The sequence below is a fragment of the Carassius auratus genome, chromosome 6, assembly GCF_003368295.1.
Source record: "Carassius auratus strain Wakin chromosome 6, ASM336829v1, whole genome shotgun sequence".
In the NCBI taxonomy this organism is placed as follows: domain Eukaryota; kingdom Metazoa; phylum Chordata; class Actinopteri; order Cypriniformes; family Cyprinidae; genus Carassius; species Carassius auratus.
The window spans coordinates 14,611,844-14,631,389 of NC_039248.1; the positions used below are offsets into that span (position 1 = coordinate 14,611,844).

Here is a 19,546-nt window from a genome sequence, read left to right on the forward strand (position 1 = left end):
GTGGTTATATGTTTACAGGAACATTTCAGAATCTTTTAAAGAAGATTTAATCTGAGCATTACATTAATTACAAAATAATGACGCAAAAGCTAAAATTAAATAGATAAAATCCAATGTTTGTGTTTGGTGGGAAAATATTGATGGGCAGCGATGAAGCAGGTAAATACAGGTGTAGATAAACCTCCATTTATATTATACATTTCCATATTCACTTCTCCCAATACAAGTTCAAAGTAAACCAGGCTAATAAGATTCATAGTGGGAGGGTAGAAGCCTTGTATCTACCATTCAGAAGACGCAGTTACTCCAACCAGAAGCCAGAGAAAGAGAGAGCGGGCGACAAACAGCCAGTAATGGTCATCCACACACAAGTGCGTGTAGGTGTGGTGTAAAGAACAAGAGTTGTGTCTGACTGAAGGATGGAGTTGAGACTAGTGTAATTCCCGGTGCGTAAGAGCGTCATGGATAAAGCGAAACTAGCGCAGCTGAGATCAGTGATAGGGAACGTCGGGGACGCGTTAGTCATCACCAGCCTCGGCACAGACACCGGTGCCTTCACAGTCTGTTTTTCTTCGTCGTGATGCTTTAGTGATGTAGGTTTTCAAGACGCACAGGTGGGAGCGCCTCGTCTTCACACCAGAGTGCACTTGTTTCTCTTTCTGACTTCCACTTATCGGTTTGGGTGAAACAACAGACTTAACATGGATACTCCGAGGGAAACCAGGAAACAAAAAATCAAAGCCAAATCAGCCAAGCGCAAGGATAAGACGCACAAGTCCCAGAAGCTGTTCAGAAGGAAATCGCTAAAATCGCTTGGGAATTTTATGAGCAGAATTGTCAAAACTTTGGGCACTTTGGCACACTTGGGGGACGCGGACCAGCCGGACGCGGCGGAGGATGATGATGGTGGGTTTGGAGACACTCTGAGCGCCCACAACACTGGGAATCCCAGAGAGAGCTCGGCGAGGAAGACCGCTGCTCCCTCATCTTCTTATGGATCCGTCAAAGAAAGACTGTCCTGGTGTTACGGCGAGAAAACTCCGGGGGTTCAGGGTCTAAAGAACCACGGAAACACCTGTTTTATGAACGCCGTGGTGCAGTGCTTGAGTAACACGGAACTTCTGGCAGAGTATTTGGGTCTGGAGCAGTATAAATGTGAATTCAATGAGATGAGGATCAACGGGATGATGAAGAACGAGGAGGTGAGGGGGGAGGTGACGGAGAAGCTGGCATCGCTAGTGAGGGCGCTCTGGACGCTCGATTACACGCCTCAGCTGTCAGTGGAATTTAAGGTGAGTTTCGAGCAACTTACAGAACGGAGTCACGAACGACCGCTTTAAGCAATCAGTGTAGCTCAACTTATCAGAATGATCGTTTGTTTCAGTGTAGAATGGAATCGTTTTATTTGACTTAAACTTAAGCTAAAATCAGCAGGTAGATTTGTTAAACAGACACTGATCTTAAGCCGTTTATCAAACTCGTTCTGAAGGATTCGTTGAACGCGTTTCTTTCGGAAATGTCCGATTCGCATTGATCTGGGTTCACACACACCAGCGCATTCTTCCTCATCACTTCATCAATCTACAGTATATTCGGTGGAAGTGGGAGGGGCTTAGAGTAGGCTAGTAGGCGACAGGTGAATCACCTGTCAGCAATTCGACAGACATGATTTGGAAGAATGAGGAATGTTTTTTTTTTGTTGTAAAAATGTGTTAGAAAAACAGTCATTTGTTTTATTCTGTTTTATTCTTTTTGCAACAATGCAAATATACTTTAATGTTGCATCACTGACAATAACACCTTTGTAAACATTATGCTTCTAAGAACACACAGATAAGAATTCTGTCATCCACTATCAACAATCATAGATTGCTCACAGCTATTTAGTTGTGTGCATATGCCTTGAAGGCACAGTATCTCTACACAGTGTTGTAACTCAATGCTTGTCCATAGAGAGAGAGAGAGAGAGAGAGAGAGAGAGAGAGAGAGAGAGAGAGAGAGAGAGAGAGAGATTGTTAACAGACTTTGCCCCTGGTGTTCCCATTCATTCAGAGCTACCCTGTTCGGCTTTTATACTGTGGACAGTTTCTGCTATGTCTATAGACCTCATTAGTTTACAGTATCAAGTGTATCAAAGTTTACTTAAAATAAAAATAAAAAAGTCAGCTTTCCCCTGAATTTCACCGTATAAGTAGGCTACTTTTGAAGCAGTTACTGTTTAACATTATTTCTGATGTATGCACAACCAAATGTTCCACAAGGATAAAACCTGAATTTCTGATGTTGTGAGGACAACATCTCAACGAGGGAAAAAAATGTAATAAAATACTAAATTATATTTTTTCTAAAAATATAATAATTCAAAAACATTTCTGTGAGGAGTAGTGGATAGAAAATATTGCTAGATCAGTGTGAAAATAAAGTACATCTATGGCAAGTCCAACAAAGATAGCTGTACAAATGTGTGTGTGGACTGTTTGTGTGTTTCTGCGTCATCTCAGTTACCCAGCAAGGTGCAATACTGATACACACACCACCTTGAGCACAGCTTGTGCTCTGCTCAGACATCATCCTAAAATCCATGTTTCTGATATCTGTCCCATTTTCCATGCATTCCTCTTTACCTCTCAACAACACCTTTTTCAAGTTATATTACAACCAATATAATTTTAGTTCCTCAAAATAGATTGCACTTCCATAGGAACAGATTGCAATGTGATCTAATATAAATAGTTGTATTAGTAATATTTAATCAAATTGGGCTTTGTGCTTGTCTTGTTTACAGGGTTTAGTACTGATTACAGTAAAGACATGGATCTCTGTGGTACAGGCCACAGTGGATATTTAGTCTCTGAGGTGAGGAGATAAATGAGGTTGAGGAGGAAGGGCATGGTCAGGGAAAAGTGAATAATACAGCATCTGGAGATCAGCAGAAATTAATGACTTTCCTCCATGTGGAGAAATAAGACAGACTTGATGACTTTTATCTGTCTCTCTGTGTTTTCTTGCTCTCTGATTTCTCTTTCTTCCTGTCTGCCTCTAAATCATGGCTGTCAGTCTCAACACACTCTCATTTGTAACTACTCTGCATTTTGGCGAATGGATGGCTAATTAGTATGAATTTGTGCATTTCATTTATACATTTTTCAAGATCTGCTTTTGCTCCACTGATGGTTAGGTTTTAGACTGGACCTACATGTTTTTATTGTTTCATATATATTTTTTTTCCACTGAGACACTGATCCCTTGAGATCTGGTTGCATGCAAAAAAAGCAAATATATATATATATATATATATATATATATATATATATATATATATATATATATATATAAATTGCCCAAAATGAGTTATATTGCTTAAAATAATTATTACTGTATTATGAAATGAAGGGAAACCTGTTTAGTAATTTAATTCTTTAAGGATTTTTGATTACATACAATAATTTTGATTTTATATAAATGTATAAAATTTGTAAAAAAAAATAAAAAAAATAAAATGAAATAAAAAGAAATGTATGGATGTTTCTTAGCAGAGTCACACATTTGTATACACTCTGTCCACCTTTTTGCTGTTAGCAAGACAAAAAATAGAAAAATGACTGTTGCATGATATGTATAAATAAAAGAATGTTTCCAACACTTTAAGCTGACAAATTAAGACGAAAAGTTAATCTGTCCTGACGTACTACAGGCCTAATTAAAATGTAATATTTTGAATATATTTCATACTAAGAAACAATACGGACATATGTTTTTGTTCCCTTTTCACTATGGTTTTACTTTTAATTTTTATCCTCAAATCATTGGATCCCTCAGAGAGCTGTATTCAGCCCACTGGCCATGTCTGTGACACTCCTGGTCTAAATGGAAAACTAGTCAATCCTAAAATGAAAAGAAGTATGTAGTAAAGGCACATTCCTGTAGCTTAAGAATAGGAGAGGAACTCTGCAAGCAGTGCTGAAGCCGAGGTTATGTAATGCCGTCATTCATCACGTTGCTCAGTGAATTGCCAATGGAACCAAGACAGGTCGCGTTAACCTGCTAGACTTGTTTGTCATTCTTGTGTAAGAGAAGGGAGAGGTTTGTCCTCGGAAGGAAGTGAATGGAGACCAGTAATTTATGCCTAAACTACATCTCACAAATTATATTGGCTGCTGTTTAACCATTGGAACTTGATATACTGAGAGAAGGCTGAAAGAACAAGAATGAAATGTTTACAGTTTTTCAATTTACAGGGTTTCAATGTCTCTGTGCAATTATGTTTAGCGACTTATTCAAACCGTCAAAGGGTTGATTGTTGATCCATTAATTGCTTATGATTAGTTGTGAGGAAGAAAGTCAATTTTCTAAATATCTTTATCCCCAGGGCATGTTTCACGCACCTGTTAACCTAGAGTGGCTGTGTATACATGGAAAATATAATACCACCTGAAGTTGTGTACAGCCTGTTATTGTCCGCAATTCAGTAGAAGTATCAGTTTACAGCCTGTATTCCCAGTTAAACAAACATTCATAGGTGTAAATGTCATAAAGCTGATGTACGAGGACATCTCTGGAACTTTGGACTTGTTTAACTCATGCAGACATCACTTGAATTGATACTTGTGCAGCAGTTGCTGTGGAGACTGAAATAACATCCAGTATGGAATAGTGTGAATGCCCTTAAAGGAACAGTACACTCAAATATGAAAATTCACCTTCATGTCATTCCAAACTTGTATGACTGATTTTCCTCTGTGGATATTTAAGAAATGTCTCTGTGTTTTTTAATTGCCATACATCTGTAACTAAAATTGTTTGGTTTGGAACAACATAAGGATGAGTAAATAATGTCAAAATGTAAATTTTCGTGTGTGGACTGTGTCCTTAAGTCATTGAGTTGAACTTTTCAGATTTGGAAATGAATCATTCAGACCAGTTAAAACTTCACTGAAATGATTCATAAGAATGATTTCATGAATCGGACAACACTGTAGTGTTAGTGTTGGTTTCTTACACATGGTTTTGTAAGGCTTTAGAAGACTTAGAATAGTGTACAAGTTGCATGGACCGCTGTTATGGTCATTTTGCATCCGTTTCCATTTATTATAATAGCGTTACAAAAAAGAGCAACCATCTTTAAAGCTTGACATCAGGGTGAATGAAGACAGGATTTTCATTTTGGGTGCACTATTCCTTTGATACAGTTGAGCAAGCACCATAACAGTGATAAATGTTATTCATCTTGTAAATAAACCTCTTGTACTGGTTAATGCAATAGTACTGAAGCCATATGAAATGACAAAAAAATATTATATTTCCTGTGAGGAGTGGAAAATGCAATATTTGAGGATTTTTGTTTGTTAAGGGAAAAAAATCAGCAAAATTAGGCGCTATTAGAATAGCAGAGCAGAATTTAGAGCTCTGAGTAACCCATATATTTCGAGTCTTACTGAAGCTTTGTGACTTCCAAAATCTGCTTCTATCCCAGATGAATCCAAATATGATAAGCAGATAAGGAGATTATTATGATCTGATTATGACATTGTGCTAATGTGCTCAGAATCCTTTTCATTTAACCTGTTCTTGATGTCCGTCTTTGGATAAAAGTCACTCAGGACATTTGGTAAATGTTAGTTTTTTAGGCCTGAATTCATTGACTACAAATCAAGTTTAAACTGTGAGTTTTAAGTTTGCACAGAAGAAAGTGGAAAACTTCTCTTCATTGATTTAAGTAAATTTATGAACACATAATCATTTGAAAAGGTCTTTGTATTGGGCAACTTTGCAGTTTAAAGTGTTACTTTTTAGTACACTAACAGCACCTGTAACTGAACTTTAAATTAACTTTAAATAACACCTCACCTTGTATGTTTTTTAGAATATTGGTGATATTTATTATTTATATAACAATTAAGGGCCATTCACAACAATACTTATGACTTATAAGGCTCTGGTATTAAAATGTGCTTATAATCACAAGTGCATGATGCATTACAACAACAGCATGTGTAACAGTACAGCACAGTATAAAAGGTCTTGAGCTTGTCCACTTTCGACCACTTCCAGAGCAAGCTGAAAACACACTCAGTCGGAATTGCATTTGTAGTGTGGTCAAATGTGTTTAAGCAGCGACAAAAGGCCTGTTTGCCGCCCACCAAACGTGAGCATTCTGGGATGTGTTTTAAGAAAGTGAACAAAAACAATCAATTCTAACTTCGCTATGTTGTGACAAAACACACGGATTATGAGCAAAGTCATTGTTACCAATTGTATCCTTTTCACTCATTTTTTTTTTTTTTTTCTCCTCATTCATAAGCAGCGTAATGGCTTCATTCATTCAGTTTTATATGTGTGATACAGTCTGTTTGAAATCCGAACAAAAGTGGTCACAGGAGACAAATTTAAAAGCATGTTAAGACCCGGTGTAGACATTACTGCTTCTTGGCTGACCATTTATATATATCAGAACAGCTGTGAATCGGCCACAGTATTTGGGTATGTGAAGAGAAAAACAATATTTGTATGATTGAAGTTATAATGAAATTAGTTTTAAAACTGTATTCATGTCATTGTTTATCTGACATCTCCCTCTCCTACCCTAGAGTGTTGTGTCCAAGTATGGCTCTCAGTTCAAGGGGAACGCTCAACATGATGCTTTGGAGTTCCTGCTGTGGCTTCTGGACCATGTACATGAGGACGCCAGCCTCTCCACCAACAACAACCACAACAGCAAAACCAAACCATCCAGCAAGGTAATATACCCTCAGTCCTTCTAAATGCTCTTTATTTTATTTTTTTCCAAAATCAACTAATTGCTTTGAAAATGCAGCGATGGAAAACTCCTACAACCATACACAGTGGGCTTTACTGTTCACACTGACAAAAATATGGTATGCAAAAAACATTATGTCAAAGGAGTAGTATGTCAGAACTCATTGTGGCGAGTGGGGCAGGGCCGAGAGGCGTGGGAACGAGGAGTGAGGCCAGGTGTAGTGATTGGAGATGAGCTACACCTGCGCCCCACCGCCAGTATCGAGTCCCACGTAGGAGATGGAAGGATATAAAACTGGATCGACTATACCAGGCCTGGACAATATTTTATGTTTTGGTTTTTATTTGTGCTGTTTTATGTTTATTTTTAATATTAAAATTATGTTTTGATTGTGCGCTGGTTCCGCCTCCTTCTTCCCGATGAATATGGAGATTTGTATATCGTTACACTCATGTTAAGTTCTGGATGACTTACTACCTCCAGTAGTATGGGGGAGGAGGTGTGAGTGGCAGTAAAGCGACACAGCTGTCACTGGTAGGTCACATGACAATGACATGGCCGATGTAATCTATAAAAAAAAAAAAAAAAAAAAAAAAACAGCATATGCTGGTCAGGAATGTTTTGAAGCATGGCATCTGGTTTAAGCTGGTTTAAGCTGATCTTGAGCAGGAGTTAATTGCTTAAGACCAGCTGAAACCAACTCATGACCAGCTAAGGACCAACTAAACATCAGCTTAAACCAGCTCAGACCAGCTACTAAAACATGGTCTACCTCAGCAGCATCTCTCTTTTTTTTTTTTACACGGTAGTAGACTAACATTTAATTAATTATTTCCATATTCCTCCTACATAGAACATACTTTTTAACATTCACAAAGTAAATAACAAACGAATTATAAGTTCCTACCCAGTATGTGATTGTAGACAGAGCAAAAATAGAAAATATCTACATATGCTTGTCGAATGTTCTCATGAATCATCCCTACTTAGGAATGTTTTTTTCTCAGCACACAGTATCAAAAATTATATTAAAAAACATCTTATGTTAGAGATGTTGTATTCAGTTTTTGCACTACTAGTGTGACCTAACAGAACTATAAAAATAAAGAATGTTTTCAAATGCCCATTTCGCGCATTACTGCTCTTATAGTAAAGAGGCCGTATTCAAGAAAATTTTCTAAAGAAATAAATGTATACATTTCTTAAGAAAGATTCTACAAAGTTCATAAGAATGTTCTTAATTCTTAAAAAATTCTTTATAAGTTCTCAAATATATGCTTAAGAACATCTTAATGTTTTTTTTAAAAAAGAAAACAACAGCCGTTATCTGAATGAATACATGACGCATTGATAAACTCACATTGTCTTCTTGCGCTTCCTGTAGATTACCCTAATAATCATAATAAGTATGCAACATAGACTGTATATTTTCATTGCGACTTTGACTGGCGCTCAGCTTCACGTTTTAATGCGGCCTGTTTTTGAACAGTTCCTTTTAAAATAGACTCAAGCTGCAGCGATATGTTTCATTCATCTTTGTGCTGTGGTTTTGCGCTCTCGTCTGAGTGAACGCTTCCGGTATGTGAATCCGCACTTCTACAGCAAATGCGTCCTGCACATTCATATGCGCTGAATAGCTACTGCCAAAGATTATGTTTTTATAAGCCAAAATGAACAGCGTTCAATTAAAGCTCTCTATCTGACTAATTTTAGAGTTGCTAATGAGTTTTGAAGTCAGCAAAAAGCAGTGTCACACATAGGCTAATTATGACCGATCATATTTACCATTAGCAGTCATCGCTGTCCCTTCAGAAAACACATGCACATCCCTAGTCTTCCTATTTATGCTATTACATGTAGCTGTTATTGTAATGCTTAAATATAACAATTAGTTTGAAATAACCCAATACATTAATTAAATAATTCCTATTGTTTGGGTTTTAAGACAAGTCTGGGGCTATGAAGTTATTTACAATGATTTTTAAGAATATTTTTTTCAAGAATTTGAATTCTCCGTAGGGTTTGTCTTAAGAACAATCTAAAGAAAACAAATAAAAATATATTTTTTGGGGAATACAAAATATTTGTATCTTTTTTATTAAATTAGAAAATAAAAAGAAATGGGCAGTTATGAGGAATTTTATCCTTAAGTTTCGTGAATCCGGCCGCAGGTCTATAAAAGTGAAGGCATGTCTCAACAGGTAAAATACTGGGCTACTTTGAATAAAAGGTCCAACATAATAGACATACTTTAAACTAGATGTTCACTGTAGCTTACCTGTCACGAATAAACTATGCAAGTGCATTGTATATTTTAAAACCCTAAGAGTTCCACAAAAGTTATCTACAGTCCAAAACTAAAAATGTAATAACCTGTAACAGTTATTTCTACTTGATTTTTTAAATTTCTCTTAAACAGCTATTTCTGCTTGATTTTTATTAAAAAAATTGGTATAAATATATTTATGTTAATTCATTAATATTAAATACTATTTATGACTTGAATAAAAGTTAAGCCTAGGTATTTAGACCAATAGTTAACATTTTTGTTAACTTAAAATGCTTATTCATGCACTTATTTGTTGCCTATTCATGTTAGCACATGCAGTGTGCTGCATATGATGCACCACACATACATGTAGTGTATATCAATAGGACTAGTAATGCAGTTAAATACCAGTCATCTTGGGTATGTCTCTCTACATGCTGTTTCTACTGAGTTAAAGGCCTCAAACACCATTAGGCTAATGAGAAGGATGTTGCAGCCTAAGACACGACTCCCCCCTGTGTATAATACATTGGCTGACTAGTTTTCCTGTTTCATTTGTTAACTTTTGTGCTAGAGAGAGGGTGTAGGAGGAAACAGTGAGTGGGTGGATTGGTGTGGGGGTGTTGTGAACATGTTGTAACGTTCTGTATGGTTCACTGAGACATTATTGTTAGTATTTATTCTCTTTAGAAATCAGTGAGGAATTTGAGAGCGTGGAATGTGCTTAATAAAAATTCCCTGGAATGTTTAAAAGAAGGTGCAGGTTTGATAATCATATAAACAGCTCAGAGTTTAGAGATTGTTAGAACGCAGTGGATTGTATGGGGTGTCAGACAGCAGCAGGTCAGCTGAAGTCTGTGTTTTGGCAGTGAACACACTTCAGCCTTTGTCTGCTGTAGTGGCAGCGAATGAAGATGCCAAGCCTGCATGGTAATGTGGCAGCTCCATCAACAGCCATTTTTAGACTCATCACAGAATGGGTCCGTATCTCTGGTCCCTTACATCACACTCTGATCTCATCCAAACTGAGACATGGTTATTAAGAGCTCAATGACAGCTAGACACTTTCAGACACCGTTATTGCTTAGAATTTGACATTTGAATATTTAAATATTTGAATATTTGTCTGGGATGGTTGATCATATTGGGAATTTTTATAGGTTTGGTGTGCCGTTTGCTCATGCAAGTGAGTGGTGCATCATGAAGCGAATTTAGCACAAGTTTGTTATTACTGATAGGCCTACAGGCTAATTTACATGCCTCTGATTAATGATTGTTTATGCCCACAGTGAACATGCCTGTATTTGGTTATTAGTGGTGCAAAAATTTTAAACTAGTGCAAACTTTTCACTGGAGCAGAAGCAGACATTAAAAGAATACTATAAGTAACATTTTCCATGGATGCTACAATCCTTATTATTTATCTGAACATATTTCATGCTTTATTGTGCATCAGTCAGTTCCAATTAGATCCAGTCTGTGTTAAACTTAACCATAAATAGACCAAACCATAAATAGATGGCACCATAAATAAAACAATAAACTTAACCATAAATAGACAGCTTTGGCCTAATGGTTAGATAGTTGGACTTGCAACTTAAAAATAAATAAATAACTAAATATATTTTTTTTGAAATAATTTACATTTCCCATGTTATCATTTCTCTGCCCTATGTTTCTAAAGATTTCAATATTGGGGCCATAACCAAAGCAAACAACTGAGGCTGCTGAATCGATCTGAAGTCAAGATCAGCTCATTGGAGTCAGCGCATGTTGGGTCTGAGTCAAGACCGAGACCAGAGGATCCTTGTCCAAAAAAGTACAATATACAGTAGTGTGTTTTTAAATAGAGTACTTATTACGGGAATAGTATACTTCAAAATAATATTGAATACTAATGTTTTCTGAAACTGGCATTTTATTTATATTTAAAAGTACAGTATTATGAAAGTCATAACATTTCGCGAAGTATGGTAACCCAGACTCAGAATTGGTGCTCTGCATTTAACCCATACAAGTGCACACACACAGCAGTGAGTAGTGAACACACCATGAACACACACCGAGAGCAGTGGACAGCTATATCCACCACCAGGGGAGCAACTTTGGGGTTCAGTGCCTTTCTCAAGGGCACTTCAGCCATGGGTATTGAGGGTGGAAGAGAGCGCTGTTCATTCACTGATTGGCCAGCTATCCAGTGCATTGTGATTGAAATGTTATGCCCCTTGTCATTCTGTGGTGCTTGTCCCAGTCAGAACACTGGTCAGAACACAATCCATTTGTTGCATCCAGTGGGGATATACAGGTGCATCTCTCACAATATCTTTGTTTCTAGGAACTTTAAAGAATGCGACACACATATGTGAATCCTGTAGAATTCAACCAGTCTGATAACGACTTCAACTCTTAGTCCATAGTCCTCTTTTCAGATGAGAGCAAGTTTTGTATTTCATTTGGAAACCAAGGTCGTAGAGTCTGGAGGAAGGGTGGAGAAGCTCATAGCCCAAGTTGCTTGAAGTGCAGTGACAAGTTTCCACAGTCTGTGATGATATGGGGTGCAAGGTCATCTGCTGTTGTTGGAGCACTTCATGCTTCCTTCTGCTGACCAGCTTTTTGAATATACTGATTTCATTTTCCAGTAGGATTTGGTACCTGCCCACACTGCCAAAAGCACCAAAAGTTGGTTAAATGACCATGGTGTTGGTGTGCTTGACATGGCCAGCAAACTCACCAGACCTGAACCCCATAGAAAATCTATGAGGTTTTGTCAAGAGGAAGGTCAGAAACAAGAGACCAAACAATGCAGATGAGCTGAAGGCCACTGTCAAAGAAAACTGGGCTTCCATTCCACCCCAGCAGTGCCACAAACTGATCACCTCCATGCAACGCTGAATTGAAGCAGTAATTAAAGCAAAAGGAGCCCCTACCAAGTATTGAGTACAAGAACAGTAAATGAACATACTTTCCAGAAGGCCAACAATTCACTAAAAATGTCTTGAGAGGTATTCTAACTTGTTGAATTGATGGGTTTTTGTTGAATGTGAGCCAAAATCATCACAATTAAAACTACTTCAGTGTGTGTGCACTGAATTTATTAAAGTTTCACAATTTGTGTGGAATTACTGAAATAAATGAACTTTTCCACGACATTCTAATTTATTGGGATGCACCTGTAATTAAGGATTATAATGACCTATACTGTGTTTTTACACTTTGCGTTGCATTGTGCAGCATAAACATAAAACCATGTCTGCATTTGTGATCAGAGAAATGACAAACAACTAGCACTACTCTACACAAGTGGTTCTCAATTCCAGTACTCTTCCCCCTAGCTCTGCATATTTTTTTTATGTCTCTCTTTGTTAACAGACCTGGTTTCAGATAATCAGCTCATTAGAAGTGAGCTATGTTCATGTAGTATATGGAGTAAACAAACCCGCACGTCTCTGCCATTCATTAATTCACACAGAGACGTGCAGAACACGGATTCATATTTTAAACAACTTTTGCGGCTTAACATTTACAGATACTGGTCCATATGTTGATTTGATTTGATTAATTTATGCTAACTTTGACAAATTCCATGACTGTCCATATTAAAATGTACGTTTCATTTTCATGACTGGATTTTGAGATTCCGTCCTCGTTTTCTGCTTCGTGAAATCAGAGCGCTGAACTGGGTTTGAACGGGACCTCGGTACTACCGGTACTTAAAGAAACCTGGTACAGTCACATTTAAATTTTTTTAGTACCGACTTGGTACCGAAGTACCGGGTGTTTTGACAACACTACTACACAGTGTTCATTTCTCCCTACTCCATGAGCAGGGGAAATCTGTTGAAGTTTACCTCACTTCGGAACATTCATTCACAGATTTGCAAAACGCAACATCTTCTCACATGGACAAGTGTGACACCATATACCTCTGTAAACTATTATTATTATTTTTTTTTAAACCTCTGTAAATAAATACAATTTAAAATTACATCACGCACACTTCTGTGCACTCTGAATAAACATGTACGTTTGCTTCGAACTGGAAACATGGTGGAATATCCTGTGATGCACTTACGTTTGAATAGAACAAACATCTGAAGCCATAAGAGAAACATGCAAACTGTGCAGAGCAGGGGGGGCGTGAGGACTGGAATTGAGAACCACTGCTCAGAACTCACGTTTGAATCATCAGTGGCAAATCCTTTCATATGTAAATGTACTTACAGACTGTGAGTCAGAACAGCCGGCGTCATAGTCATCCTCCCAGGATCAGGAAACAGTCTTCCATAAAATGTGCTGCACACATCTAAATATTTGGATTGAACTGTTCTGGAACAGTGTTGTAAATAAAACCTAACCAATGATTTCTAGTGGTGTCCTCTATTGAAAGGCCAAACTAAGTAACAGCAACAGCAAGAATCGTAGTTAAGCCTTCTTTCTTTGCATGCATATTTGAGCTGTGTTATGCAAATCTTCCCACATTGTGACGTAGACTTGTGGTGGCGTGTTTAAATGAGGCATTTTAGGAAGGCATGGACAAGTCTTAACTTTTATAAAGAATATCTCTTTGGGTTTGAGACTTTAGTCTTTGCAACTTTACGGATCTTATCTATTGACAAACAGCTTGTGACACTCCAAAGAGAAAGGAAAACTTGAAAATATTTGTAATTGTTGCAATTTAATTCATTAAAAAAAAAAAAATTCACCTGAAATGTAATATTAAAAACAAACTACAGTTATAATTAGGACCATGTACCTTACATGTGCACATTAAAACTTCTTATCACATTATCTTGATGTACAGTTTATATTTTAAAATAGTAGGGGGGAAAAAGTATACAACAAGTGTACATTTAATACAATTGAATTAACATCTTTTTCACAAAGGGAAAGCCGAATCTGAGTCAGTACTGAATAAAATGAGTCCATAAGGTTAAAGGGGGGGTGAAATGCTATTTCATGCATACTGAGTTTTTTACACTGTTAAAGAGTTGGATTCCCATGATAAACATGGACAAAGTTTCAAAAATTAAGTTGTACATTTGAAGGAGTATTTTTTTTCCAAAAAAACCTCTTCCGGTTTGTCACAAGTTTCGGAAAGTTTTTTTCGAGTATGGCTCTGTGTGACGTTAGATGGAGCGGAATTTCCTTATATGGGTCCTGACGCACTTCTGCCGGAAGAGCGCACACTCCTTTATAGCGAGGCTGAGCACAAACATTTCACTGATCAGAGCGATTCACCGATCAGAGCGAGAGCGTCGCGAAAAGTCACAAAAAAAGTGTGTTATTGGTTGCCAGGGCAAGACAACCCTGCACAGATTACCAAAAGAGAAACAGCATTAAGGGACCAGTGGATGGAGTTTATTTTTACAGAGCATCAATGGAGTTGTGCAAGTGTTTTTGTTTGTTCCCTGCATTTCGAAGATGCTTGTTTTACAAACAAGGCCCAGTTTGACGACGGATTTGAACATCGTTTATTTCTTAAGGATAATGCAGTCGCAACGGAAAAGGGTTACGATCGTGTGTTGGAACCGCATGCGGTGAGTAAAACTGCTTCAAATATCTCTGTGTTGTTAACTTAGCTATCGGCGCGTGAGCACATCAAGTAAACAACATGCGATGTTGTCATCAAACTGCACTTTCCACATGTACAGCTTAAAAAAAAGAAAAAAAAAAAAAAAAGACGACATAAAGTGGAACTTAGTCATTTTCCAAAACCGCTAAGCAAATATATACAGTTTCAGTACATACCACATAGAGACGCATTTGCTGATGCTGCTCTTGTTAAATTTCAGCCTCTGGATCTGTGTCACAGCTTCCAAACGCTCTCAACGCGAAAGCCTACTGGCGCTCGTGATTCTTTAGCTCCGCCCACACGTCACGCCTCTAGGCGCTCGTGTTTTTCCGGGAAAAATCGGTACAGACTATCTTTCTCTTATAAATATAATAAAAATAAAGACTTTTTGGAGTTATGAAGGGTGCAGTACTACTCTATAGATACTCAAGATTAACAGGATATTGAGTGAAAACGAGCATTTCACCCCCCCTTTAAGACCATGAAAATATGGTCTTTGACTCATTGGACAGAGTAAGTCTGGTGTACTACAAAAATGATATTTACAGTGTAAACCTGTCAAATATTGTAAACATAGTTAAAAAAAACTGTCGAGAGAGACCAAGAGAAAGAGAGTAAAGAGAGGTGCAGGTCAAGTGTTATTTCCTGGGCTGTTTGTCAAAGAAGGTCAGAAAGATTTGCCATGAAAGTATTCACTTCAGTGGTTTACTTTAAATGACTGATAGTTTCAGAAATGACAACTCACTCAGTCTTTCTTGGCTGCTATACTGGTTCTACATGAATCTATTTCAGTTTGCATGATAAATGTATATAGATGTATAGTCACTGTACCAATAAGAATCATATTAGTACTCCCACTTAACAGTGATTTATAACCAACAAAAAGGAACCTTTGCTGCCTCCAGCTGTCTGTCTATAATTTGCCTTCATCCATTTAAGTGACTTTCGAAGTATGGAAAAATTAAATGGGTTAAATTGGCACTCTTTTCCACTGAGCTCTTATAGACTTTCTGGAGGTGAATAATTTCTAAAGTGGTGAGTTTTGCACTTGACGAACAAAGCTGCACTTCAGTTTCTTTAACTGTTGTCACAAATATCCAACAGGTACACTTATACACTAATGCGTTCATTAGTCACTGTGAGATCTCTTTGTCTTGATGGAAATGGTGCTTATATGGATCCAAGGATGTTCTGTTCACACAGATTCAATTATTCCTTTCTCTTTGGAGTGTTACAAACTCTTAGTGCATAAAGAAGATCTGTAAAGTTTCAAAGACTAAAGTCTCAAATCCAAAGTGAATATTCTTTATAAGAGTTAAGAGTCAACCATGCCCTCCTAAAATGCCTAGTTCTAACATGCTCTGACTACATTTTTTACATTTATATAATTTGCCAATGAGGATTCAAATGTGTTTTTATCTTGCGAAATGCAACTCAACACATAAAAAAGACAGTATAAGTCATTATAATCAGTAATTAAATCCTCACTGGATGCAAAAAATGCCTAGTTTGTAATGGGTTTTATGGGTTTGGTCTTGTCTAGTGATGTCCAGATCACGCACAAATCATTCTATTTAACCGGATCTTCTTAGTGAGCCGGTCGAACCAGTTCACCAAATCAAACTGAATCATTTGAAACGGTTTGCATCTCCAATACACACCAATTCAAAAATTACTTAAGTTATTCCGTTTTTATTACACCGTTCTGTGGAATACTTGATTCTGATTGGTCATTCGCGACATTCTGCACTTATCCCTCGATAACAACTGTTAAAATCTAATAACACAGGCTCATCCGGTTAACAGCAGTTGGCGCTGTACTCTTGATTGAACAATTTTTTCTTGGTGGAAGCTTTGCGTTTGTTTAGCTAATAAAATATTAAAACTTGATTCAAAATGGTGTACAAATATTTAATTATGTCATCCTGGTCTCGCGGACCCCCTCTTGTTTCATACAAACGCAGCTGCTGCCGTTTTGCTATGATTGTTTTGTATGCTGTAATGGATTATAAGAGAACTAACAAACTGGTAAGGTTTTTTTTTTTTTTTTTAAATCATCTTAATTATTTTATTGCCTTAATTATTTTTGTGGTGAAATGTTGTGTAATAAGTGGTTTGACTGTATCGTTTCCCTTAAATGTCCATCTAGTTTGAACTTGCCTCTTGCTTGCAACTGCCGTGTTCACGGAAGCTTTGCGTTCAAATATTTCAACTCAAATCAAAGTTTTATGTCTAATTATTTACCTATGTGGCATGTAGCCATGTAATAAGTGGGATAATATCCAGCCAGTTGTTCTCTCAGAATAAACCCGACATGATGATCAGGACCTCAACATGAAGTGTCCCTTACATAAATGTGCTTAACACTCCCTATGATGCGAAATAAACCAATATCCCAAGTTATTCAGTTACTCCTAACAGTATATTGACTGAACTGCTAAAGAGAACAGATTTTGAGATGTGCACGAGCAGAGCAGCTGGACTGAGTCTCGTCCTGCTGGGAGATGGCATGATAGTTTGTTAAGGTGTGTAACTTCTCCATCACACACTTGAGGCATTCGGCCAATCATAACACACTGGATAGCTGGTCAATCAGAGCACACTTTGCTTTTTCAGATCAATGATCTTTGTAAAAATTGATGCATTTCAGAAAGACAGGGCATAGAGGAGAAACAATAATGTCACATTATGTGGAAAATAAACACAAAATAATGTTATTTTTTAGCAACGTCATATGACCCATTCTATTCACTTTCTATATAGCAGATATGTATTGCATAACTCTATACAAAAACCTTTCTTATATAACTATATTTTGACAGAGTCTATTTATACTTGGTGCAAACAGTATACAGTATACTGTATGCTTGAGGTGCATTTTCTTGTGTGTAAGGTCTAAATTGTAATTGTATTCTAACTGTAATTTTCATTTAATGTTCATTAAAACTTATTTTTTTTATTTATTTTTTTATTTGATTTAGTTCATTATTAGTTTTGTTATTATTGGTGTTTCCAGATAAAGGCACATCGCTATACGATTCAGCATTTTTTGAAGGATCTGTCACTTTTGCCACACTGTGTCCTGGGCTGTTATTATTATATTATGGTATCATTGGTTTCAGATTAGGCTATTCCCAAATACCTTGCTTTACCCAAATACCTATATATATAGTTGGTCTCTCTTCCACATCGATCAGATGGCTTCTGTCAATGATGGCATGTCTAATGTCTAGCTAGAAGACTCTGAATGTAAAGCCAAGGCTGTTCGCTTGAAGTGAAGAGACTCTGGCGAGACTGCTGTCCTAATCTGATCCCAGCTGTCTAGGCTTTCCTTCAGATTCACAGTGGCTCTGAAATCTTAGAGTAAAGAATAAACAAATAATAAGATGCTTATATAATATTTAATAGTTAACCCTTATGCTGTTCCTAACCCATATGGCCTCTTTGTGTAACACAACAGATGTATTTCTGAAGAATATTATTGCCACTATTTTTTCAAAAGGAAATAAAGGAATGATTCAGAACTACAGCTACAACCATCTCTGAGAATTTATAGCACTACACTTTTCCTCTGGGCACTGCTGCTACACTGCTACACTGCATTCAGAATTGAATTTCTAGACATTGTACTTCAAATCATCATCTGGGGCTTTGTCTAACAGTTTTGGAATTCCACTTCCAGTTTTGGAAGTATTCTGTGTGAACACCCTCTAAGAAACAACTTTTTCATTTCAAATTTTAGTGGGTGAATCAACATCATGAGTCAAGGTTAAATCACTATTTTTCAGGCCTCCTTGGTCGACCAATCCTTCACACAAAACACTTACTAGTTGATATAGTTTAGCAAATCCCTAATGCATTCAGTGACTTAAAAAGTCTACTTGCATAGCTACCAACAATGCAACAATCAGGAGATCTCCATTGATAAAATCACTGGCGGTTGGGCTTTAGTGTATGTTGGACTTGTCCCCAAAGAGTTGCTAACCTATTTCTGTCCTGTTATTAATTCAGACATTGTTCCAATAACATCTGTTGTAAAACAATAGTGGAGTGATGGCTAGCTAGTTATTTCAGTAGGGGCCCTCTAGGTCAAACATACAATGAAGAGAGTTCTTTAGAAGCAGTGAACTCTGTCACACTGGATCACTTTTGGACAAGCCTCTATAAACACAGCTTTGAGACTGAGGCATTATGAATATTTAACAAGTTCAACCTTAGAGAGAGTGAATGAGTGAGAGAGTAAGAGGTATAAGTCCTAGAGAGAGTGAGGCATATGCCACAAAAGAGAGGAACATTAGCCTGGGAATTTGATCGGTTGAGAGGGCAGAATGCACATCCGGCTCGCCATAACCTGCTCCTGAAACCTCAGGGGTGCTTTAAAACTGCACCGTACACTGCATAATGGCATCCAACCCTTTTTATGAACCCTTCAGAGCTGAATAGGTGTATTTTAAGCACTTTTAAACATAATAGACCTTTAATGACCCCCTTGTGGGATGTTTTGCTTTTTTCCCCTGAGTTTTTCCATCATATTTTGTTGCTTTTACTAGATACTGGATATATTATTTTGTGACAAAGATTTGATTATGTCTTTTTTCAAAATGTGCATTTATCTAAATTGCAGAATTAAAGTGTCTAAAATTGAGATTGACATTTTATTTTAGTGTTTTATACTTTTTGCATGTTGTAAAAACTATGAAAAAAATCCATAATATATTTATACTGTGCAAACGCATAGTGAATAAATCTCTATGAATTTGTAATAAAGTGTATGTCTGTGATCTGAACTGTTCATAATAATGCCACTCTCCTGTGATTATGTGCCATTGTTGTCCATTTAAACCCTAAGCTAGCAGGTACCCATCTGACACACATACATGTTCCATAGATACTATTAAAGGGTCTGTAATGGATTTCACTGTTGCTTAAAATATTTAACACTTTTTTT

General features: G+C 37.1%; 1 protein-coding gene across 1 annotated transcript in view; it reads left to right on the forward strand.

The window, feature by feature from the left end:
• Positions 1 to 9: 9 nt before the first annotated feature.
• usp43a (ubiquitin specific peptidase 43a) overlaps positions 10 to 19,546 on the forward strand; it is a 106,798-nt gene continuing 87,261 nt past the window's right edge. Inside the window, exons 1-2 of the mRNA XM_026263001.1 lie at positions 10 to 1,292; positions 6,588 to 6,737. Coding sequence (XP_026118786.1) covers positions 702 to 1,292; positions 6,588 to 6,737 — 741 coding nt within the window. The 5' untranslated portion in view covers positions 10 to 701. The remainder of the gene's footprint in view (positions 1,293 to 6,587; positions 6,738 to 19,546) is intronic.